General features: G+C 44.4%; 3 protein-coding genes across 5 annotated transcripts; all 3 read right to left on the reverse strand.

Annotated features, from left to right (window-relative positions):
• Positions 1–1,168: 1,168 nt before the first annotated feature.
• LOC109732061 (uncharacterized) lies at positions 1,169–3,499 on the reverse strand. The gene is made up of 2 exons (XM_040393341.2): positions 2,401–3,499; positions 1,169–1,396 (listed from the first exon to the last, which is right to left on the reverse strand). The coding sequence occupies exons 1-2, from the start codon at positions 3,497–3,499 to the stop codon at positions 1,350–1,352; spliced, it is 1,146 nt and encodes a 381-aa protein (XP_040249275.1). The 3' UTR covers positions 1,169–1,349.
• A 6,315-nt stretch (positions 3,500–9,814) lies between these two features.
• Positions 9,815–10,960, reverse strand: LOC109732070 (putative F-box protein At3g16210). Its single transcript, XM_020291266.1, has one exon. It carries the CDS (start codon positions 10,958–10,960, stop codon positions 9,815–9,817), a length of 1,146 nt encoding a protein of 381 aa, XP_020146855.1.
• A 2,078-nt stretch (positions 10,961–13,038) lies between these two features.
• LOC109732029 (putative F-box/kelch-repeat protein At3g17280) lies at positions 13,039–17,659 on the reverse strand. 3 transcript variants are annotated; one of them, XR_012187095.1, is made up of 3 exons: positions 16,457–17,658; positions 15,557–15,841; positions 13,039–13,363 (listed from the first exon to the last, which is right to left on the reverse strand). XR_012187095.1 is itself a non-coding variant. In XM_020291222.4 (3 exons), exons 1-2 carry the CDS (start codon positions 17,604–17,606, stop codon positions 15,795–15,797), a joined length of 1,203 nt encoding a protein of 400 aa, XP_020146811.1. In that variant the 5' UTR covers positions 17,607–17,659; the 3' UTR covers positions 13,039–13,363; positions 15,748–15,794. The 3 variants fall into 3 exon arrangements, 2 of the variants coding, with proteins under 2 accessions (XP_020146811.1, XP_020146815.1); XM_020291222.4 differs by having other exon boundaries at positions 15,748–15,847; positions 16,457–17,659; XM_020291226.4 differs by having other exon boundaries at positions 15,748–15,841.
• Between the last annotated feature and the right edge of the window lie 207 nt (positions 17,660–17,866).

The raw sequence follows: 17,866 nt of genomic DNA on the forward strand, positions 1-17,866 counted from the left end.
CAATCGCCCAAACCAATCTGTAACATTCATTCATGGAAAAGCCGTTAAATTTGTCTCACAATTAGGTGCGACCCAGGCAGTAAGCATTAGCTTTATCATTGGGGAAAGGGAATAATGTTGAACGATCAAGGTTGAATCATCTCAGCATTACTGGACAAAACCAATAATAGAAATAGCAAACATAAATAAGAAGATAGTCGGTTCGTAAAAAACTGAATAAGAAGACAGCTTTTAGCTTCTATTGTCAGTTTGTCACCATATTCTCATGTTTGAAGACAGACTTTAACTTCTCTTGTTAACATATTCTCAAGTTTCTTGCTCTGGTTATGTAGAAGCAACTAGATGAGTTGTGTAAATACCACCCTTGCACAATTATGATGGGCATACGAGGGTCCATGGAGTAGAAAACAGAAACGTCTGGTTTTTAGCTCATGGGCATACATTATTGATACTCCCTTGGCCCCAAAACAAAGTCAGTTTTTTATAACTCTGTACACCAAAACTAACAATTACCTTTGATGATAATAGGATATAAAATATGAAAAAAGGACATACCCAGTGCTAGAAGCTGCAACACCAAGTGGGGCCTTGGGGAGGATTATATGAGGAAAAACTAAATTTGTGTTGAAAGTCAATTTTTTGTGATGAATCTAGCCATCTAATTTTCTTCATCATGTGTTTGGTAAAAAAAAATTAAGCATCCACGGTAACTAAAATAGAAGAAATCAGACTACACAAAAACCATTGGATATGCGGGAGTTAGATTGAAAAACTGATTTATGTTGAGAAAATATTCAAGCAAACCGGCTAAGAGTTGCATAGTTGTCCATAAAAGTTTAATGACTGAAAGCAAATTAATAAATAGTAGTATACGAGGACATGCTCATCGAGTATTGTGACAGTATAAAAATAAGCACTTGTACTATAGAAGGAACTAGAGGAGTATTAAGGAGGAAGTAAACTGGCAACAAGACAGTGCAAGAGAAGGGAGAGCAAGCGAAAGATCACATGTTCAGTTGAGAGGGGAGATAACATATGCAAAAGTAGCTGGGTGAAGGCATCACGAAGGAAATGGAATACGAAGGGATGGGAAGCAAGGCATACATAAGAGGCACAGTAACATGACAGCATGATGGGAGGTCTCCGGGTGAGTAACAACTTAGCAAAGGGTCAAAATAGAGAATCTTGGAATCCTCACTTTCCATTTGGTACTTCAGAAAGAGTAAAAAGGAAAACAATATCTTTTACAACAACAAAAATTCAGATACCTCAATTACAATTACATGCAGAAAATAAACTTACCTGATCAGCCAATACATCATAATAGCACATTTGACCAGGCAGTCATCTTATGCATTGTGAAAAAGGTCAGCTCCACCATGTTCACCGCCAATGTCTGTTTCAAAAAGGATAAGAATCAAACAACCAATGAGACAGAACACCAAGATTGAGCTATATATTTGACATCCTAGTTTTTCATGTAGTTGTCTTCAACTTCCACCTATTATGCATCCCTTCTCAAGAAAAACCTGCAGTGTGACTTAGCACTAGCACAACCATACACAGTTCTTGCATATTTTAATAGGTAAGCAACAATGACATTTAATTCAATCTTTATACAAATAACTTGCTAACCTTGGTGTTAACTATTTTATTGTATACACAGCAATACGTAGCCCAGTGGGAAGGATCTTGATGATGACGTGTGAACTATTTTTTTCGATTGTATTGGTCATTCATGTACTAACTAATAAGAGGGAGACATATAGACAATCTGCCATGTAATACAATGGAGATAAAAACAACATTGCTACATAATTTTTTGACAAAGATACAGCCCCCAACCCACCCCCCCCCCCCCCCCCCCGGCATGCTTCAATCATATAAACCACTGACACAGTAGAACAATGTAAACCCAAGAATATCAGTTCAGCTTTCTCCATCCCTTAGGAGTCCATGAAGATCCCTCTTTCCGCTACTTCTAAAGTGACCTCCATTGGCACTCTTTAATTCTGGGGTGGATTTGGCAAAGTTCGACGTTGCGGTCCGTGTCCGGGAAATCATATTGCTTGCCACGAGCATTCAACTTAGAACTCACACGAGCACTGGTTAGATGCATAGGACAGGGAGCTTGCACCTAACTACATAAGAACTAGCTTACAACCATTACAAAAAATAATCTGGTCGTGTATGAATAGAGATGGCCTCCACTGAAGCATCGTCACCAAACGTCATAGAACAATATGTTCATCTTGGAGAGATCATCATTCAGGCAAATGAGTAATTCATAGCACACTACTTTGTCGGCTTAGTACCGAAGGATATGAACAACATTTGATCAACCAATTATAAAAATAACTCATATTTATTATATCCACATTGTAAGGCATATGCTATTACCTGCGTTGTAGACACTTTCAAATGGAAGGCAGTATGATCCGATGTTGGTTTGGGGTAGTTTTTTGAACTCCAATGTCTGAAGCTGGACCGCGAAGAGGCCGACCACTGTCAACAGGAACACCACATTATTGTCCTGAGCAAAGCATATCATTGAGTACCATCTGTTCTCTGAATTCATGGAAAGTAATTTGTCGAGTTCAATGGTTCTTCCAAGCTCCCATGAAGCAACACCTTCGCAATCAGTCTTCCTCTGCCATAACTGTGCGGTTAAGCTGGATACATGGAGGAAGCCCAACACACCACTATCTGTCCTTCTAAACGTGAAGTGTTCTTCATACACATGAACGGGAAGCTGTATCACCGCTAACTTGTGCTTCCAGAGATCAAATTCAAGAATTTCATCCGAACCCGCGGTAACAAACCAGTAAAGGGCATCCCCAGCCAGCACAGCAGGGTGAGCCGTAGAAATTGTGTTGTCAAATGGGCTCAACCATGGAAGGGGTGTTGAGATGAGGTCACTCCATAAGCTCATCTCTGACGAGTAAACGCAGGCGACCGCTGCTTGTCCATGTCGTATGTCGTCGTAGCGTACAAAGACCACCTCGAAGTGTTGGACGTCTCCCCCGGCACGAAGCACCGCCCCGCTGATCTCGTTCGTTTCCGAATCGAAACCCGCCGGGATGGCTAGATGGTGCTGCTCGCCGGTGATGGGGTCCCACACAAGGAACTTGCACCGTGTCTGGTTGTGGACGAGCACGAGATCATGGCGGCAGTCGAGGAGCCCGAAACGGTCGCCTTCCTCGAACCGTAAGGAGAAGCGCCCCGGCGGGACACGATTGGGGGCCTCCAGAGTTGGTTCGAAGGAGATGCCGTGGGCTCGCTCCACGAAGCAACCGAGGATGGGAGCGCTGCGGCGGTGGTGGATGCGGAAGCGGTGGAGGAAACCGGGGTCGGAGGCGAGGCGGCGCCAGCGCTTGTTTACGAGGGAGGCGCGTGGGAGGGAGGAGGGCTGCGGTGGGAGGTGAAGGAGGATCTCGAAGAGCAGGTCGTCGTCGTCCAGCGCCGCCGGGGACGGCGAGCGGTGGCGGCGGCTCGTCATCTGGCGACTCGCCCTCGCTGATGCGGCCCGGCCCCTTCTCAATGATGTGGACGCAAGCCCACAATGGGTGCAGTCTTTTTTCTTTTCTTTTGAACACCACGATGGGTCCAGTCGTGTATACATACCATACACACGATGGGGCTTTAAAAAATACACACGATGGGGCATTGAATCAAGTTTTGTAGGGTTGCTGTTCTGCTGACATGCAATGCAAGGAGACTTTCCCTAAAAAAAAGTACTACCTTTGTTCCAAAATATATGTCAATTCTAGTAGGCTCTAGTTTAGCCTACTAAAACCAACCAACGACATATAATTTTTTAGAAAAGGAGGATGTCTCCCGGCCTCTGCATTTGTGAGATGCATGCGGTCATTTTATTAATTATTCTTGAGAACCTTATAAAGTAGAACAACAATATGACTGAACCCGTCATCTTGGCAACATCTGTCGCTACTCCTATCCAAATGACGAAGGGGTGCAAGCTGGGCCACATACCCAGACATCTCACCTATGCCTAACATCTAAAGCCGGAGGCCCCGACCGAGCCATCTGCCAGGTCCGGGGCTTAAACCGGTCCGACGCACTCACATGTGTCGTCGCCGCTGTCTTCCGCTGGTCCATCTTCAGAGCAGATTGAGGTGACAACCTTGGCAGGTCCTCCACCATCGACGCCACCACGACGCCAAACGACGACCTCCACCTACGCGAGCCTTGGCAGGTCCTCCGCCATTGACGCCAGCCGACGACCTCGACCTACGCGAGTCCATCTCCAAGCAACGGACGTAAATCCATGCTAGGATAGGGCCGCACCACCGCCGTCACCCACCACCCACAAGCGCCACCCAACCCCAAGGTTCCCAAAGCGGCGCCTTCAAGAAGGGAACGGCGCCGTGAGCGCCGCCGCCGCCCAACAAAGTTAGGGCTTTCGCCCGAGAGACCTAGGGAAAGGTGAAGTGAGGAGATCAGTCCATACCGACGCCTCCAAGGAGGGGAACGGCGCCCTCAGCGCCGCCATCGGCGCTGCCGGTCATGGTCGGTCAGGGATTTCACCCGAACAAGATCTTCGCCACCACCAGTGCCTCCTGTACCGAACCGGTGACCAAGAGGAAGCGCGGACCGACCAGGCTAGCCCGCACGCCGTACAGGGGAGGAGGGGAGGCGCCAGATCGCGCGCACCGGCCGCCACAGAAGCCGCCAACGACCACCGGATCCCGCTGCCCACGCGGCCGGGACACCAGATCCACCACCCACACGACATCTAGCCCGCCGTGCCTTGCCAATGAAGCCGTCACTCCAGATCCGAGGTTCCCCACGCAGAAGTAGGACAACCGAGGCCCCGCCGCCATCATCCTTGCCGCCCCGGGCTTGCCCGGCGGCTGCCTCAGGCGGCGGCGAGGAGGTGGGACGAGGTGGGGAGGGGCCGCGGCGGCATGGCTAGGGTTCCCCCGTCACTGCCGGGGGAGGCGAAGCGGGGGTCACGGGAGGAGTTGGTCGCGAGAGGAGGTCGCGGGGGTCGTGACGACATATATTTTGGAACGGGGATATATTAAGGACGCTAATTTACAATACCCTTTGCTCTGTATGCATGTTTTGTTTTTTGCAGGGAGGCTAATTTGGCATACCCGACTGGATCGAAATTAACAACAACCAAACAAGCTTGTATGTTTTTATTTTATTTTTCTCTATAAGCTACACCCGCTGTTTTCAAATATAAGATCTCCCATTCGTTTAATTTAAACCGTCAAATCGTCTTAGATGTAGAAACGGAGGTAGTAACTCGTAAAAGGATTTAAACCGAATCTTAGCAAAACTCATGATAGCCTTGGCTACACCTCAGAGAAAGAGAAGGGCAATATTGCTCCATGAAAGAGTCCTGGAGATGTTTTGCTCCGTTTTGTTTCAATACTGGATCTTAACACTGATGGATGGAGGAGTGGGTCTCTCAGTCTGCATGAACCATAGAATATACTCCTATGTTTTTTTCCACAGAGGAATCACTTGTTCTAAAGATTATTTGCTATTTGCACATGCGGCATGTGTGTGTGAAATGCAACAAGAGACAAGGCGTGTTCCACTTTGGCGTGCCAGTTCTACAGTAAGTATAGGCAGTCATCGATGCGCAGGGGCGGTTTGTTGATATTATGTATGCTTCACTCGCAGAAGAATTCAGACATCAGCAAACACATCCAGTTCCCCACATATCAAAGGTATTTCAACATTCATTAGTCATACACACACAAAGGGGACATCAAGTATATAGGAAGAAAATATAAACAAGCGCACACGGTGCAAGCAAGACCAACTGAAAGGTACTCCCTCCGTTCCAAAATACTTGACTTCCATTTGTCAAAAATGAATGTACCTATATATTAAAACATGTCTAGATACATCTGGATTTTGACAAATGGAAGGCATGTATTGTGGAACGGAGGGAGTACTGATCAACTGAAGCTAGTCCTTGCCAGTTGGCTCAACAAAATAAGTGATTATTTCCTACAAGTCCAGTTCATCACTGAGCGCTGACTGGTGCATGCTACACAACATGTAAGAGCCTACAGCAAACAAGCTATTTCTGCACCTCTCGTCCAGATACCTGCGGAGCAACAAATGCCATGAGTTAAACCAAATATCAGTTCATGGAAAAGCCACTAAATTCGTCTCATAATTTACAATTTTGTAAGAACTAGACAGTAGACATAAGCTTAACCATTGTGGAAGTTGCGCCAATAGCTCAAAGTTGAATCATCTCAGCGTTATTGGAAAAAACTAACAGAAAACATCAATATGAAGACAATCAATGGGTGGCGGCATGCCTTTCAAGTTCTGTTGCTAACATATTCTGAATTTTTATGCTCTGTGTTCTTGGTGGAAGTTACATGATCAGTGGTTTAAATAATTCCCTTAGAGAAACTCTAGCAAAGTCGCCATATGGGGGCTCCATATGGATTTGGAGGTTGCCCAGGTGACGTGCAAACCCAGAGTCACCATATCTCAGCCTCCATATTTCCCCTTTCCACGTGGGGTCCATTTCAACCTCCATGTTTTCCCTTTTCACATGGCATCCATTTGCTACCTACTTCCTAGTAGGTGAGGACTCAATTCTCACCTACCATGAAATTTCCCTCTTGCAATGTTCCCACCATATCAAGGAATTATGGAGTGCACTTCATCTGTGCCCCAAATATGGAGGCTGCGAGGCCGGATATGGAGGGCGCTTCATAAATGATGACGATCTGACGGGTATGGCGACTCTGTTAGAGTGATTTTTTTGCCAGAATCGCAATATTGGCAGTTATTATGGCGATTGGCCAGTATGGCAACTGATCTGCTAAAGTTGTTGTTAGAGGTGAATACTAAACAATTGAGCTTATTAGATCATTTGAACTATTATTTTTTATCATGAGTATATCATGGGCTCATGGTGTAGAAAACAAAACATCAGGTTTCTAGCTCATAGGCATATATGTTATAATGTTGATACTCCATTGGTCCAAAATAGAAGTCAATCTTAAAACCTTTGCACCACATAAGGAACATAATGTCAAGTAATGATAATTTGAGGTATGGAATATTAAACAAGAACTGCAGTTGTGTTGAAAGTAAATTTTCTTGTGGATTTAATCATGTAATCTTGTATCACGCGCCCAATACAAATTATGAAGCATATATGGTAACTAACATAGAAGAAATTAGACCGCACACAAACCATTGACCAGTAGATATATACGTTGAGAAAATATTTAAGCAAACCGACTAGGAATAGAAAGATTGTCCACTAAAATTTAAACTGCAAGAAAACAAATAGTGACTTGAGCACAATTATCCACCAAAATTGAAGAAATCGGACTTCACGCAAACCGGCTAAGGTATTAAGATATGATGAGGACATGCTCTTCTAGTACTATGACAATCTAAAATGTAGCACTGGATTATATATAAAACAGGGTGGAAGCATTTTTTGGTAGCACTGGGTATTATAATGATCCCAGATCAGCAACAATGTTTAATGGAATAGCTATAAGCTCATATAACCAAAGGAATTTGTAACAAAATACTAATTAATTTTCAGCTATCAATTGTTTGTGTAGAGCGACAACATTCAAACTTGATAGATCTATAACCACATAAAAAATCAAAGGCTGCAATTTGTGTTGAATCTAGTTATGTATTTTTTAGCATGTTTGCAATATAAATTATTAATTAATCATCTATGGTAACTGCAATAGAAGAAACTAGTCGCCGCCCCGAATGCGGCAACGGCAAATGTAAGGTCCTGCTGGGATCTTTCACAAGAGTTATGTTCTTGTCCATGACAAGATCATCCTAAGAGAGGTTGCAGATGTCTTTCTTTCAGATAAACTCCTACTGAAGTACTTGTTTCATCATTTCCCTTGGCATATAATTCCCAATAATTTTATGGCTACAATATCATTTTAAAAGTGGAGTGGTTTAAATTGGTTGTAAGACTAGAGGTCAATTTAAGACTAAAAATGGAATTACACCGGACAGAAACCACTACCACATTTAGTTTGGATAAGACAAGCTATAATATAGGAAAATCGCCACAATGACCCATTACATATGTGAGGGTTGGACGGGCAAACTGATATATGATGAGAAAATCATTAAGTGAACCGCCTAGGAATACCATAATGTCCATAAAAGTTTAATAACTAGAAGTAAAATGATAAATAGTACTATAATATCTGATCAGCACATGCTCCTCAAGCATTATATATGAAAATCCAAAATGTAGCACTACGTATTACAATGGTCCCATATGAAGCACAAAGTGAAAATGCATAGCTATAAGCCCTGGGCTAAGTAAAAGAAATTCAAAGCCCTATGTGCATGTGTTGTTAGTTATCAATGAGTTACTTGTGTTGAGGAACAATGCAAATCACACTATGACTTGATAGACCCATAACCACACAAAAAAATCATATCCATGGCAACCAGTAAATAAGACTGACAAATATTTGCAAATCACATCAAGTTAGTATGACAACATTCTCATATATGAGTAGTCACGAACATATACAAAAATAGGGAATTGGGAAGGGCCCCAAGTCATCGAGCCGTCTGAGAAGCTATAGGGAAAAGGCTTGCACTACAGAAAAGAACCCAAGACGCAGACGGCTATGAAAACACGATTGGAGACAACCATATGAGCAAGTTTTATGAAGGGTCATAGATAGAATCTTGGGGTCCGCTATTGATATTTTGTACTTGAGAAATGAAGAAAACCAAATCAATTTTTTAAACATTTCAGATGCCTCAACTTACATGCAAAAGATAAGCTTACCTCGTCAAAGTCATCTTATGCATATCTATCCAGACCTTGCGTATTGCTAAAAAAGTTTAGCTCTATCACGTTCACCGCCAATATCTGTTTTTGAAACGATAAGAAGTCAAACAACTGGTGAAATTTCTATAGAAAGCCAGCTATATATGAGAAGGCATCAAAGAGATATTCAGCTAAACTTTAAGCTGGGGTTTTATTGGAAAACATAAGTATAGAACCAGGCAGGTTTTGATCTAAAAAATATGCAGCTAAACCTACGGTTGTATTTTAGAGAAAAAAACTCAGGGTTGGTACAACATTAGTAATAGATACACAAAACCAAACCTATTGTCAAATTCAAAGTATATCCCTCAAAAGACTTTGTATTCATTAATACCCTAAAAATGAAGAACAAGTAGCACACTCTGACTATTAGCTAATCAGAAGAGAGAATTTAGCTAGAATTATTCTTAAACTTGTTTCATGCCATATCCAAAAGTAAGTATATATGTCCATACTAATCCTACTTCCTAGCAACAGAAGTGATCATGACATTTCAGATTGAGATTATTTTTATATATATGTGTCCGAAAAATATGAATGAACTCCATGTATTATAAAATCCCGAACCAAATGGACTTGATAGTTGATACTAGCCTTAGGACTCCCCTCCACGTGATAAATGAGATTGTTTCATAGAAATTAAAGCAAAATTGTTATTAATTTACTATTATCAAAAGATCAACGGAGATAACTATCAAATGACAACAATATATTTAGCTTTAAACTTTCAAATGAGCGTATGGAGCTATCTATTTGTCAGTTAGTTATTCCAGTCTAGGTTTAGTTGTCTTCAACTTGCAATTGTCATGTATCCCATCTAAAGAGAGAAATGTCTTGCAACTTTGCACTAGCACATCATATACAAAGTCCTGCATATGTAAATAGGCAGACAACAATGGCATTTAGTTCAATCTTTATACAAAGGATATAAACAACATTCTATAAACTAATTATAAAAAATGACTTGTTTTAAATATACCCACTGTAAGGCATGCTATTACCTCCGGTATAAACACTTTCAAATGGATGGACGTATGATCTGACATCGGTTTGGGGTAGATTATTGAACTGTAATGACTGAAGCTGGACCGAAAAGATGTCGCCCATTGCCGTCCCCAGGAACACCACATTGTTGTCCTCGGCAAAGCCTCGTATTATTGGGTACAATTTCATTGGATGCAGGGAAAGTAGTTTGTCCAGTTCAATGGTTCTTCCAAGCTCCCATGAAGGAACACCATCGTAATCGGGCTTCCTCTCCCATAACCGCGCGGTGAAGTTCGATACGTGGAGGAAACCCAGGGCGCCACTATATGTCCTTATAACTGTCAACTGATCCCGATACACATCCACAGGATACTGTATCACAGCTAAGCTGTTTTTCTCAAAATCAAATTCAAGAATTCCCTCTGAACCCCCGGTAAGCAACCAGTAAAGGGCATCCCCAACCAGCACAGCAGGCTGATCCCAAGAAATTCTGGTGTCAAATATGGTCAACCGTGGAATCGGTGTTGAGATGAGCTCACCCCATGAGCTGGTCTCTGAGTAGTAAACGTAGGCTAGAGCTGCTTGTACGTCGTCGTAGCATGTTGCCACACAAACCACCTTGAAGTGTTGGACGTCTTTCCCAGCACGAAGCACCGCCCCGCTGACCTCGGTCGTCTTCAAAAGGAAGTTATGGAACACCACGGGGATGGCTACGTGGTGCTGGTCGCCGGTGATGGGGTCCCACACAAGGAGCCTGCGCCGTGTCCGGTTGTAGATGAGAACGAGGCCATGGCGGCAGTTGAGTAGCCTGAAGTGGTCTTCGTTGGCGGGCTGGAAAGAGAGGCGCCTGGGAGGGACACGATTGGGGGCCTCCATTGTAGGTAGGAAGGAGACGCCGTGGACTCCCTCCACGAAGCAACCGAGGAGGGGAGGGCTGCGGCGGTGGTGGATCCGGAAGCAACGGAGGAAGCCGGGGTCGGAGGCGAGGCTGCGCCAGCGCTTGCAGACGAGCGAGGCACGGGGCAGGGAGGAGGGCTGCGGCGGGAGGCGTAGGAGGATCTCCAAGAGCAGGTCGTCGTCGTCGAGCGCTGCCGGGGTCAGCGAGCGGCGGCGGCGGCGGCAGCTGGTCATCTCGCAACTCGGCTTCGCTGATGCGGCCCGGCCCCTTGTCAATGATGGGAACGCAGAGCCCACGAGTTGGTGCCCTCGTCATCACAACAGGTTCATTGTCTGAGCCCGGCCCCTTTGTCAATGATGGTATCGGATTGTTTGTTTGTCTTGCTATATATACATAACCTGCAGGCAAGCTTGCCTCAAAAAAAAAACCTGCAGGCAAGCACATAATACGAAGAATATTTTGTTTACAACAATGGCAGGCTCTTACGCAAGGTCCAGTTGGTCGGACCTCCCGACGGATCTCCTCCTCGGAATCCTCCAACGCCTCCAGCTCCTGGAATCCCTCGCTTTCGCGTCAGTCTGCGCATCATGGCGCCGGGCCGCGGCGGCCGCCGGCGTCCCATCTTCTTGCAGACCGTGGGTCATGTCTTGGACCCATCTCGTGGAGGAGGAGAGCCAAACCAACAAGAAAAACTGCAGCTCGGCCGCGACATGCAAGTTCCGCCTTCTCGTGGACGTCAACAGGTCTTACGATGTCGATTTTCCCAAGGGTTGTTTCGTTGCATGTGCCGGAGCTTCCCATGGATGGCTGATTTTGGTGAACCAACTCTCCAATCTACTTCTCTTCAACCCCGTCACCTCGGACATGGTCCCTACCGCCGATCACCGATTTCTCATTTGTGGAGGCAGTATATGATAGTCAAGGATACATAGAAGGTTATCGCCTTTTTGACGATAAATTCTATGACGATGCGAAATATCTGGCAACATGGTTCTACCTCCATCCAAAGGTGGTGACTACATTGTCATGATCATTCATTATGATACTAGCAATTGGCTCTCTTTTGTTAGGGCGGGAGAGGGCAGGTGGCAGGTGATCTCAAATATAGCTACAACTACAAGGGAACTAGATCGATATGCGGGCTGCGCATACCACAATGGGAGGTTTTACACTGTGACGTACCATGGAATAGTAGAGAAATATCATCTTGATGGATCGAGTGGACCCACAAAGGAGGCGATCATTGCGCATAGGACCTATTCAAGTGTTCTTACCAGGCACTTGGTGTCCACGCCATGGGGTGATCTCTTGCAAGTCCGGGCCATTTCTGCAAAGCGTGTGGATCGTGTTAGATTTCTAATTGGCAAGGTTCATCCCGAAGGATGCAAGAAGGTATCGCCCGACAACTTGGTGGAGCACACAATATTTGTTGGACTGAATCACTCGGCGTGCTTACCCTCAAAGAAATTCCCTGGTTTGAGACCGAAATGCGTCTATTTCTCATCTCCCTGGATGACAGCGACGTTTGATTTAGTTGCCCGTTGTCGTGGATGGGGAGGTGTAAGGTCATATGACATGGAAACAGGGGTCTTCGAGCATGCTTTTTCCTTTGAAGGGGTGCCTAAAAATTGGAGAGTGCATGTTCCTTCAGAGGTATGGATCACACCGAATATGTAATACTCCCGCAAATGCAAGGGATTGTAGATTCTCTACCAAACACATCTGACACCATGATGCAAAATCCATTCATCTTCATAGTTCATAGAGATATTGTGGCTCCACTATATAGAGATACATATGAAGCTACAGCCGAATTTCAGAATATAGTCCACTAGGGACTTGAAATTTTGTGCCGGACCAATCTCCCAATGGGTAACGTCGACCCAATAGGTAACGGCTTAATGTACAAATTGGATGCTCCATGCTTCTGCTTAAGATATCTCTTGGATGTAAGTAATTAAACGAGTTGTGCATGCACATAAACAATCAATTGGTTTGGTACATAATTTGTATTGTCAGCTCTGAATATGCATCAGAGCTGAAAGTTAACTACTCTGAATGTTTCAGACTTACCTGTCCTTACAAAAGGATGCTCAGAGGAGAGGATTGTCAACCAAAATTTCGCCAGTAACAAGGGTTTCAGCTGGGACGGGCACTGCAACTTTTATCCCAGAATCTCAAAAATACATGCGGTTATCAATGTGCAGAAGCTAATCCATATTTTTCCTTTCATTTACCTCTTCCAGTCTGGATCACAATGACTCTAAAATAGTTCAATCATAACAAAACGCATCTGATTCCACATGTCTGAAGAAAGAAAGCAGAATAACTGAACATTCATTACTGACACTGTGAGAAGCAGATAAAAATTCAGCTCACACACACATGAGACATCATGGATCTAATTAATCCAAGAAAGTCACTACGTCTTCGTGCCAATTGACTAGCTTTTACAGAAAATACATGGCATGCGTGAATTAACACAATTTTCAAATTACATTATAGTCATGAGCAAACAAAATGTTGAAATTAATTCCTACAAGACAACTACAGCGCTGATCAGTACATGGTGCATAGAACCTACAGCAAACAAGCCGTTTCTGCATCTCAGCCACCAAAACGGCTACTTCAGGTACCTGCAGAGCAAACAACGTCATCAACCAAACACCGAGCCCAATATGTAAATTTTTAGTGAAGCTGCTACAGCGGGCAAAAGGCGGCCTAAAAGATTATCACTTTCGTAAAACAAGATTGAGATACAACACAGCAGCTACAGCAGGTAGCACCCAACATACACAAGTGACAGGGAACAGCAGAAGAACAACCAGAAACGACCTATGACAAGCAGCCAACACCAAGAACTTAGCACCCATCACCACTGGGCAGATCGAGAAGAGTGGGAACCACCATGACAAATAGAGGAACCAGAGCACTATGCAATGCAACAATACCTCAGGCGCCTTCAAAGGGCACTAAACACCGAGATCTCACCACCGTCATAAGACCCCAAGAGATAGGTCATCCATCAGCACCAGGATGACCAAGGCACCGGTCGCCGCCACAGATCATTCCACCGCCACCACCGAACACTCCAACAACTGCTCCAAACCCAAACATCAGGTCACCAGCTGCGGATCCATGGCTCCAAAACAACGCACCGGGGGGGGGGGGGACAACATCGAAGATGCCACCGTCGTCTGATCAACAGAAGGATCTGAGGCTTTTGCCCGGAGCACAGGAAAGAGCGGGCAACGGTAGCTCCCCAATGACACCTCCATGAAGGGAAGCGGCACCCGAAGGCGTCGCCATCATCGTTGCTGACGAGGTTGGCACTAGGCTATCGCCTGAGACATCCCATCCTAGTCATCTCACAACTTTGGTATGACTCAGGCAGTTAGCATTCCTTAATTATCATTGTGGAACTAGTGCCAAAAGCTCAAAGCTGAATCTTCTCAGCATTACTTGACAAAACCAACAATAGAAATTGCAAACATCAATAAGACAGTGGTTTGTTGAAAATAAATAAGTACTCCCTCCGTCTCAAAATAAGTGTCTCAACTTTGTACTAAGTTTAGTACAAAATTGTAATAAGGTTGAGACAATTATTGTGGGACGGAGGGTGTAAATTTGTACTGGTATGCCTTCTATTGTTAACATATCCTCAAGTTTCTTGCTTTGACTAAAGGAGAAGCTACATGATCAGTGGCCTTGGAGTCAAACACTGAACAGCCTACCTTATGAGATAGTTTGAAACATTATGTTATGATGTGCATGTGCATATTACTACGAGGGGCTCATGTAATAGTAAACAGAAACATTTGATTTTTAGCTGATGGGCATATACGTTGATACTACTTTGGTCCAAGTAGAAGTCCATTTTTATAAGACTATGCACAACACAAAAGTCAAAACTTTAACCATTACTCTTGATGATAATATGATATAAAACATGACGAAGTGCAATTTTGTTGAAAGCACTTTTGGTGATGAATCTAGCCATGTAATTTTTATATCATGTGTTCAATAAAATTTATTAAGCACCTGTGGTAACTAAAACAGAAGAAAAAGACTGCACATAAACCATGTAATAATCTGTTTGGATCAGACAAGCTACATTGTAGGCTAATGGCCAAATGACCAATTACATGTGCGCAGTTAGACAGACAAACTAACATATGTTGAGAAAATATTTAAGCAAACCAGCTAAATAGCATAATTGTCCATAAGAAATTAGTAATGCAGGCAAAACAACAAATAGTAGTATAAGATCTAATGAGGACATGCTCTTGGTGTATTGTGACAGTGTAAAATGTAGCACTAGGCATTATAACAATCCCAAATGAGCAGCCAGGTTAAATGGCATAGCTATAAGCCTGCATAACCAAAGAAATTCGAAACCAAATGCTAAGAGATTTTTTAGTTATCAATTACTTGTGTAGAGGGATAACATAAAAATCAAAATAGAGGACTTGATAGATCCATAACCACAAACAAATAATCGAAGGCAATGTACCAACCAGAAAATGTTGAAAAGGCATAGTAAAGGGAAGTATTTAATTCTGCTACTACTTAGCATTGCATTCTCATCTATGAGGTGGCACGAACACAGCAGTAAGGAATGGGAAAGGGTCCCGAGTCAACTGTCATCTGGGAAGCTAGAGGGAGAGAAGCGCTTGAAGGAACTGGAGAACTAAGGATGAAATAAACTCGCAACAATGCAGTATGATAGAAGGGAGGGCAAGCTAAAGAGCAAATCCAGTAGCTGGGTAAAGGCACATTACGAACGGGGTGGAAAGCTGCTGGGGAAGGGATGAGGAAGCAACACGTACAGAAGAGATCCAGGAAGCAGACTGCCATGAGAGCATGACGGGAGGTAGCCAGGTGAGCAACGGTTTAGCAAAGGCTCGTATAGAGAATCTTGGGAGTCCTCTCTTTACATTTGGTACTCGTAGAAGTAGCCTCTTTTACAACAAAAATAACATTTCAGACACCTCAACTTACATGCAGAAGATAAGCTTACCTGATCAACCAATATATCATGATAGTGTATCTGATCAGCCAGTCACCTTATGCATTGTTCAAAAGTTCAGCTCGACCATGTTCACCACCAACATCTGTTTCTAGAACGATAATAAGTCAAATAACCAATTATGTTCCAAAAGAAAACAAGTAGATATGAGAAGGCACCAAGGAGATATTCAGATAAGCCTATGGGTGTAATTTTAGAAAGGAAGAAAAAATCTTAGGGCTGAAACAACATTAGGAATGGGTAGACAAAACCACACTTCTAGTCAACTTTGAGGAATAACCCTCAAAACAGCATATCAAACACAACAGATATGCTCATACTATTAGCTAATCAGAAAAGAGAAGTTATCTAGAATTATTCTAAGCTCATTTCACGCCATATCACACACAACAGATATGCTCATACTAATCTATCCTATCAACAGAATTGATCATGAAAATTCAGATTAAGATTATATTAGTAAATGAATCTAGGCTGAAAATATGAAATGAACTCAGTTTCTTTTCTTAAATGCTGGTGCCAATAGACTTGCAACTCACAGCAAGACTCTCCTCCAACTCACTGCAATATAAATAACCGATATGACGCTGCTTAGAATTGTTAGCTTAGTACCAAAGGATGTGAACAACATTCCATCAACCAGTTATCCAAAAAATAACCTGTTTTGTTCATAGCCAAATTGTGAAAGGCATGCTATTACCTGCAGTATACACACTTTCAATTGGATGGCAATGAGATATGCTTTTGGTTTCGGTCCTTTCGGATAGCTTTTTGAACTGCAATGAGTGAAGCTGGAGTGCAAAGAGGCCGATAAATGTCCCCAGGAACACCATCTTGTTTTCCTCAGCAAACCCAAGTATCATAATGCTGCCCTTCTCTGGATTAAGGGAAAGTAGCTTGTCCAGTTCAACAGTTTTTTCCAGCCCCCATGAGGCAACACCATCGCAATCAATCTTCCGCTTCCATAATTGCAGGGTGAAGTCTGTCAGCATGAGGAAACCCAGCCCACCACTATCTGCCCTTATAACCGTGATGTGACCTTCATACTTATACACATCCTTGGGCATCCGCATTACAGCCAGACTCTGCCTCAGAAGATCAAATTCAAGGATGCTTGATGAATCATCAGTAAGAGTCCAGTAAAGAGAGTCCCCGAGAAGCATTGCGGGCGCTTCCATAATTGTGATGCCGAATAAGTAGAGATGAAGGCTTGACTGGGAGTCGAGGTCGGACTGAATGGGCGTCGAGATGAGGTTACCCCAAGCGCCGGTCTCCGACGAGTAAACGCAGGCGAGCGCTGCTTGTCGACGATGCAGATCGAGTCTGCGTGTTGCTACACAGACCACCTGGAAGTGATGGGTGTCTCCCGCAGCACGAAGCATCGCCCCGTTGACCAGCACCACCTCTTCCGTGTCGAACAGCGCGGGGACGGCTAGGTGGTACTGGTCGCCGGTGATGGTGTCCCACACGAGGAATTGGTGGTGCCGCGTCTTGTCGGCGATGAGCACGAGGCCATGGCGGCAGTTGAGTAGCTTAAAGCGGTTATTGTAGCCGGACTGGAAAGAGAGGCGGCAGGCAGGAAGACGGTTGGGGGCCTCGAGAGCAGGCAGGAAGGAGATACCGTGAGGTTCTTCGACGAAGCAACCGAGGAGGGGAGGGCTGCGGCGGTGGTGGATCCGGAAGCGGCGGAGGAAGCCGGGGTCGGAGACGAGGCCGCGCCAGCGCTTGCAGACGAGTGAGGCGCGGGGGAGGGAGGAGGGCTGCGGCGGGAGGCGGAGGAGGATCTCGGGGAGTAGGTTTTCGTCATCCAGCGGCGCCGCCGACGGCGAGCGGTGGCGGCGGCTGCTCATCTCGCCCTAGTCACTGACGCGATGCGGGATCTGGTGAAATGAAGAGCAGGCCGTGTAACAGAGAAGAAGAAGTCGTCAAGGGCCCAGAACTGGGCTGGACATAAAAGCCCATGTTGGGTGCTAATTTATGATTTCGAGCCCAGTAGCCGAACGTATAAAAGAAACACGTCTTAAACTGGTTTCGGAGGGCTGTTTTGCAGACGGCAAATAATTTCTTTGATTCTTTTGTTGCTGCCTCTCACCACATGCTTCTTTCTTCG

The sequence above is a fragment of the Aegilops tauschii genome, chromosome 6, assembly GCF_002575655.3.
Source record: "Aegilops tauschii subsp. strangulata cultivar AL8/78 chromosome 6, Aet v6.0, whole genome shotgun sequence".
In the NCBI taxonomy this organism is placed as follows: Eukaryota; Viridiplantae; Streptophyta; class Magnoliopsida; order Poales; family Poaceae; genus Aegilops; species Aegilops tauschii.

What these genes read in the sequence shown, in the direction of transcription:
- LOC109732061 (XM_040393341.2), bottom strand. Translation starts at nt 3,499, where the DNA reads ATGACGAGCCGCCGCCACCGCTCGCCGTCCCCGGCGGCGCTGGACGAC. An exon ending in TGAAAGTGTCTACAACGCAG is followed by an intron (nt 1,397 to 2,400) that starts GTAATAGCATAT and finishes TTTTTGAAACAG; the next exon opens with ACATTGGCGGTGAACATGGT.
- LOC109732029 (XM_020291222.4), bottom strand. Translation starts at nt 17,606, where the DNA reads ATGAGCAGCCGCCGCCACCGCTCGCCGTCGGCGGCGCCGCTGGATGAC. An exon ending in TGAAAGTGTGTATACTGCAG is followed by an intron (nt 15,848 to 16,456) that starts GTAATAGCATGC and finishes TTATCGTTCTAG; the next exon opens with AAACAGATGTTGGTGGTGAA.
- LOC109732070 (XM_020291266.1), bottom strand. Translation starts at nt 10,960, where the DNA reads ATGACCAGCTGCCGCCGCCGCCGCCGCTCGCTGACCCCGGCAGCGCTC.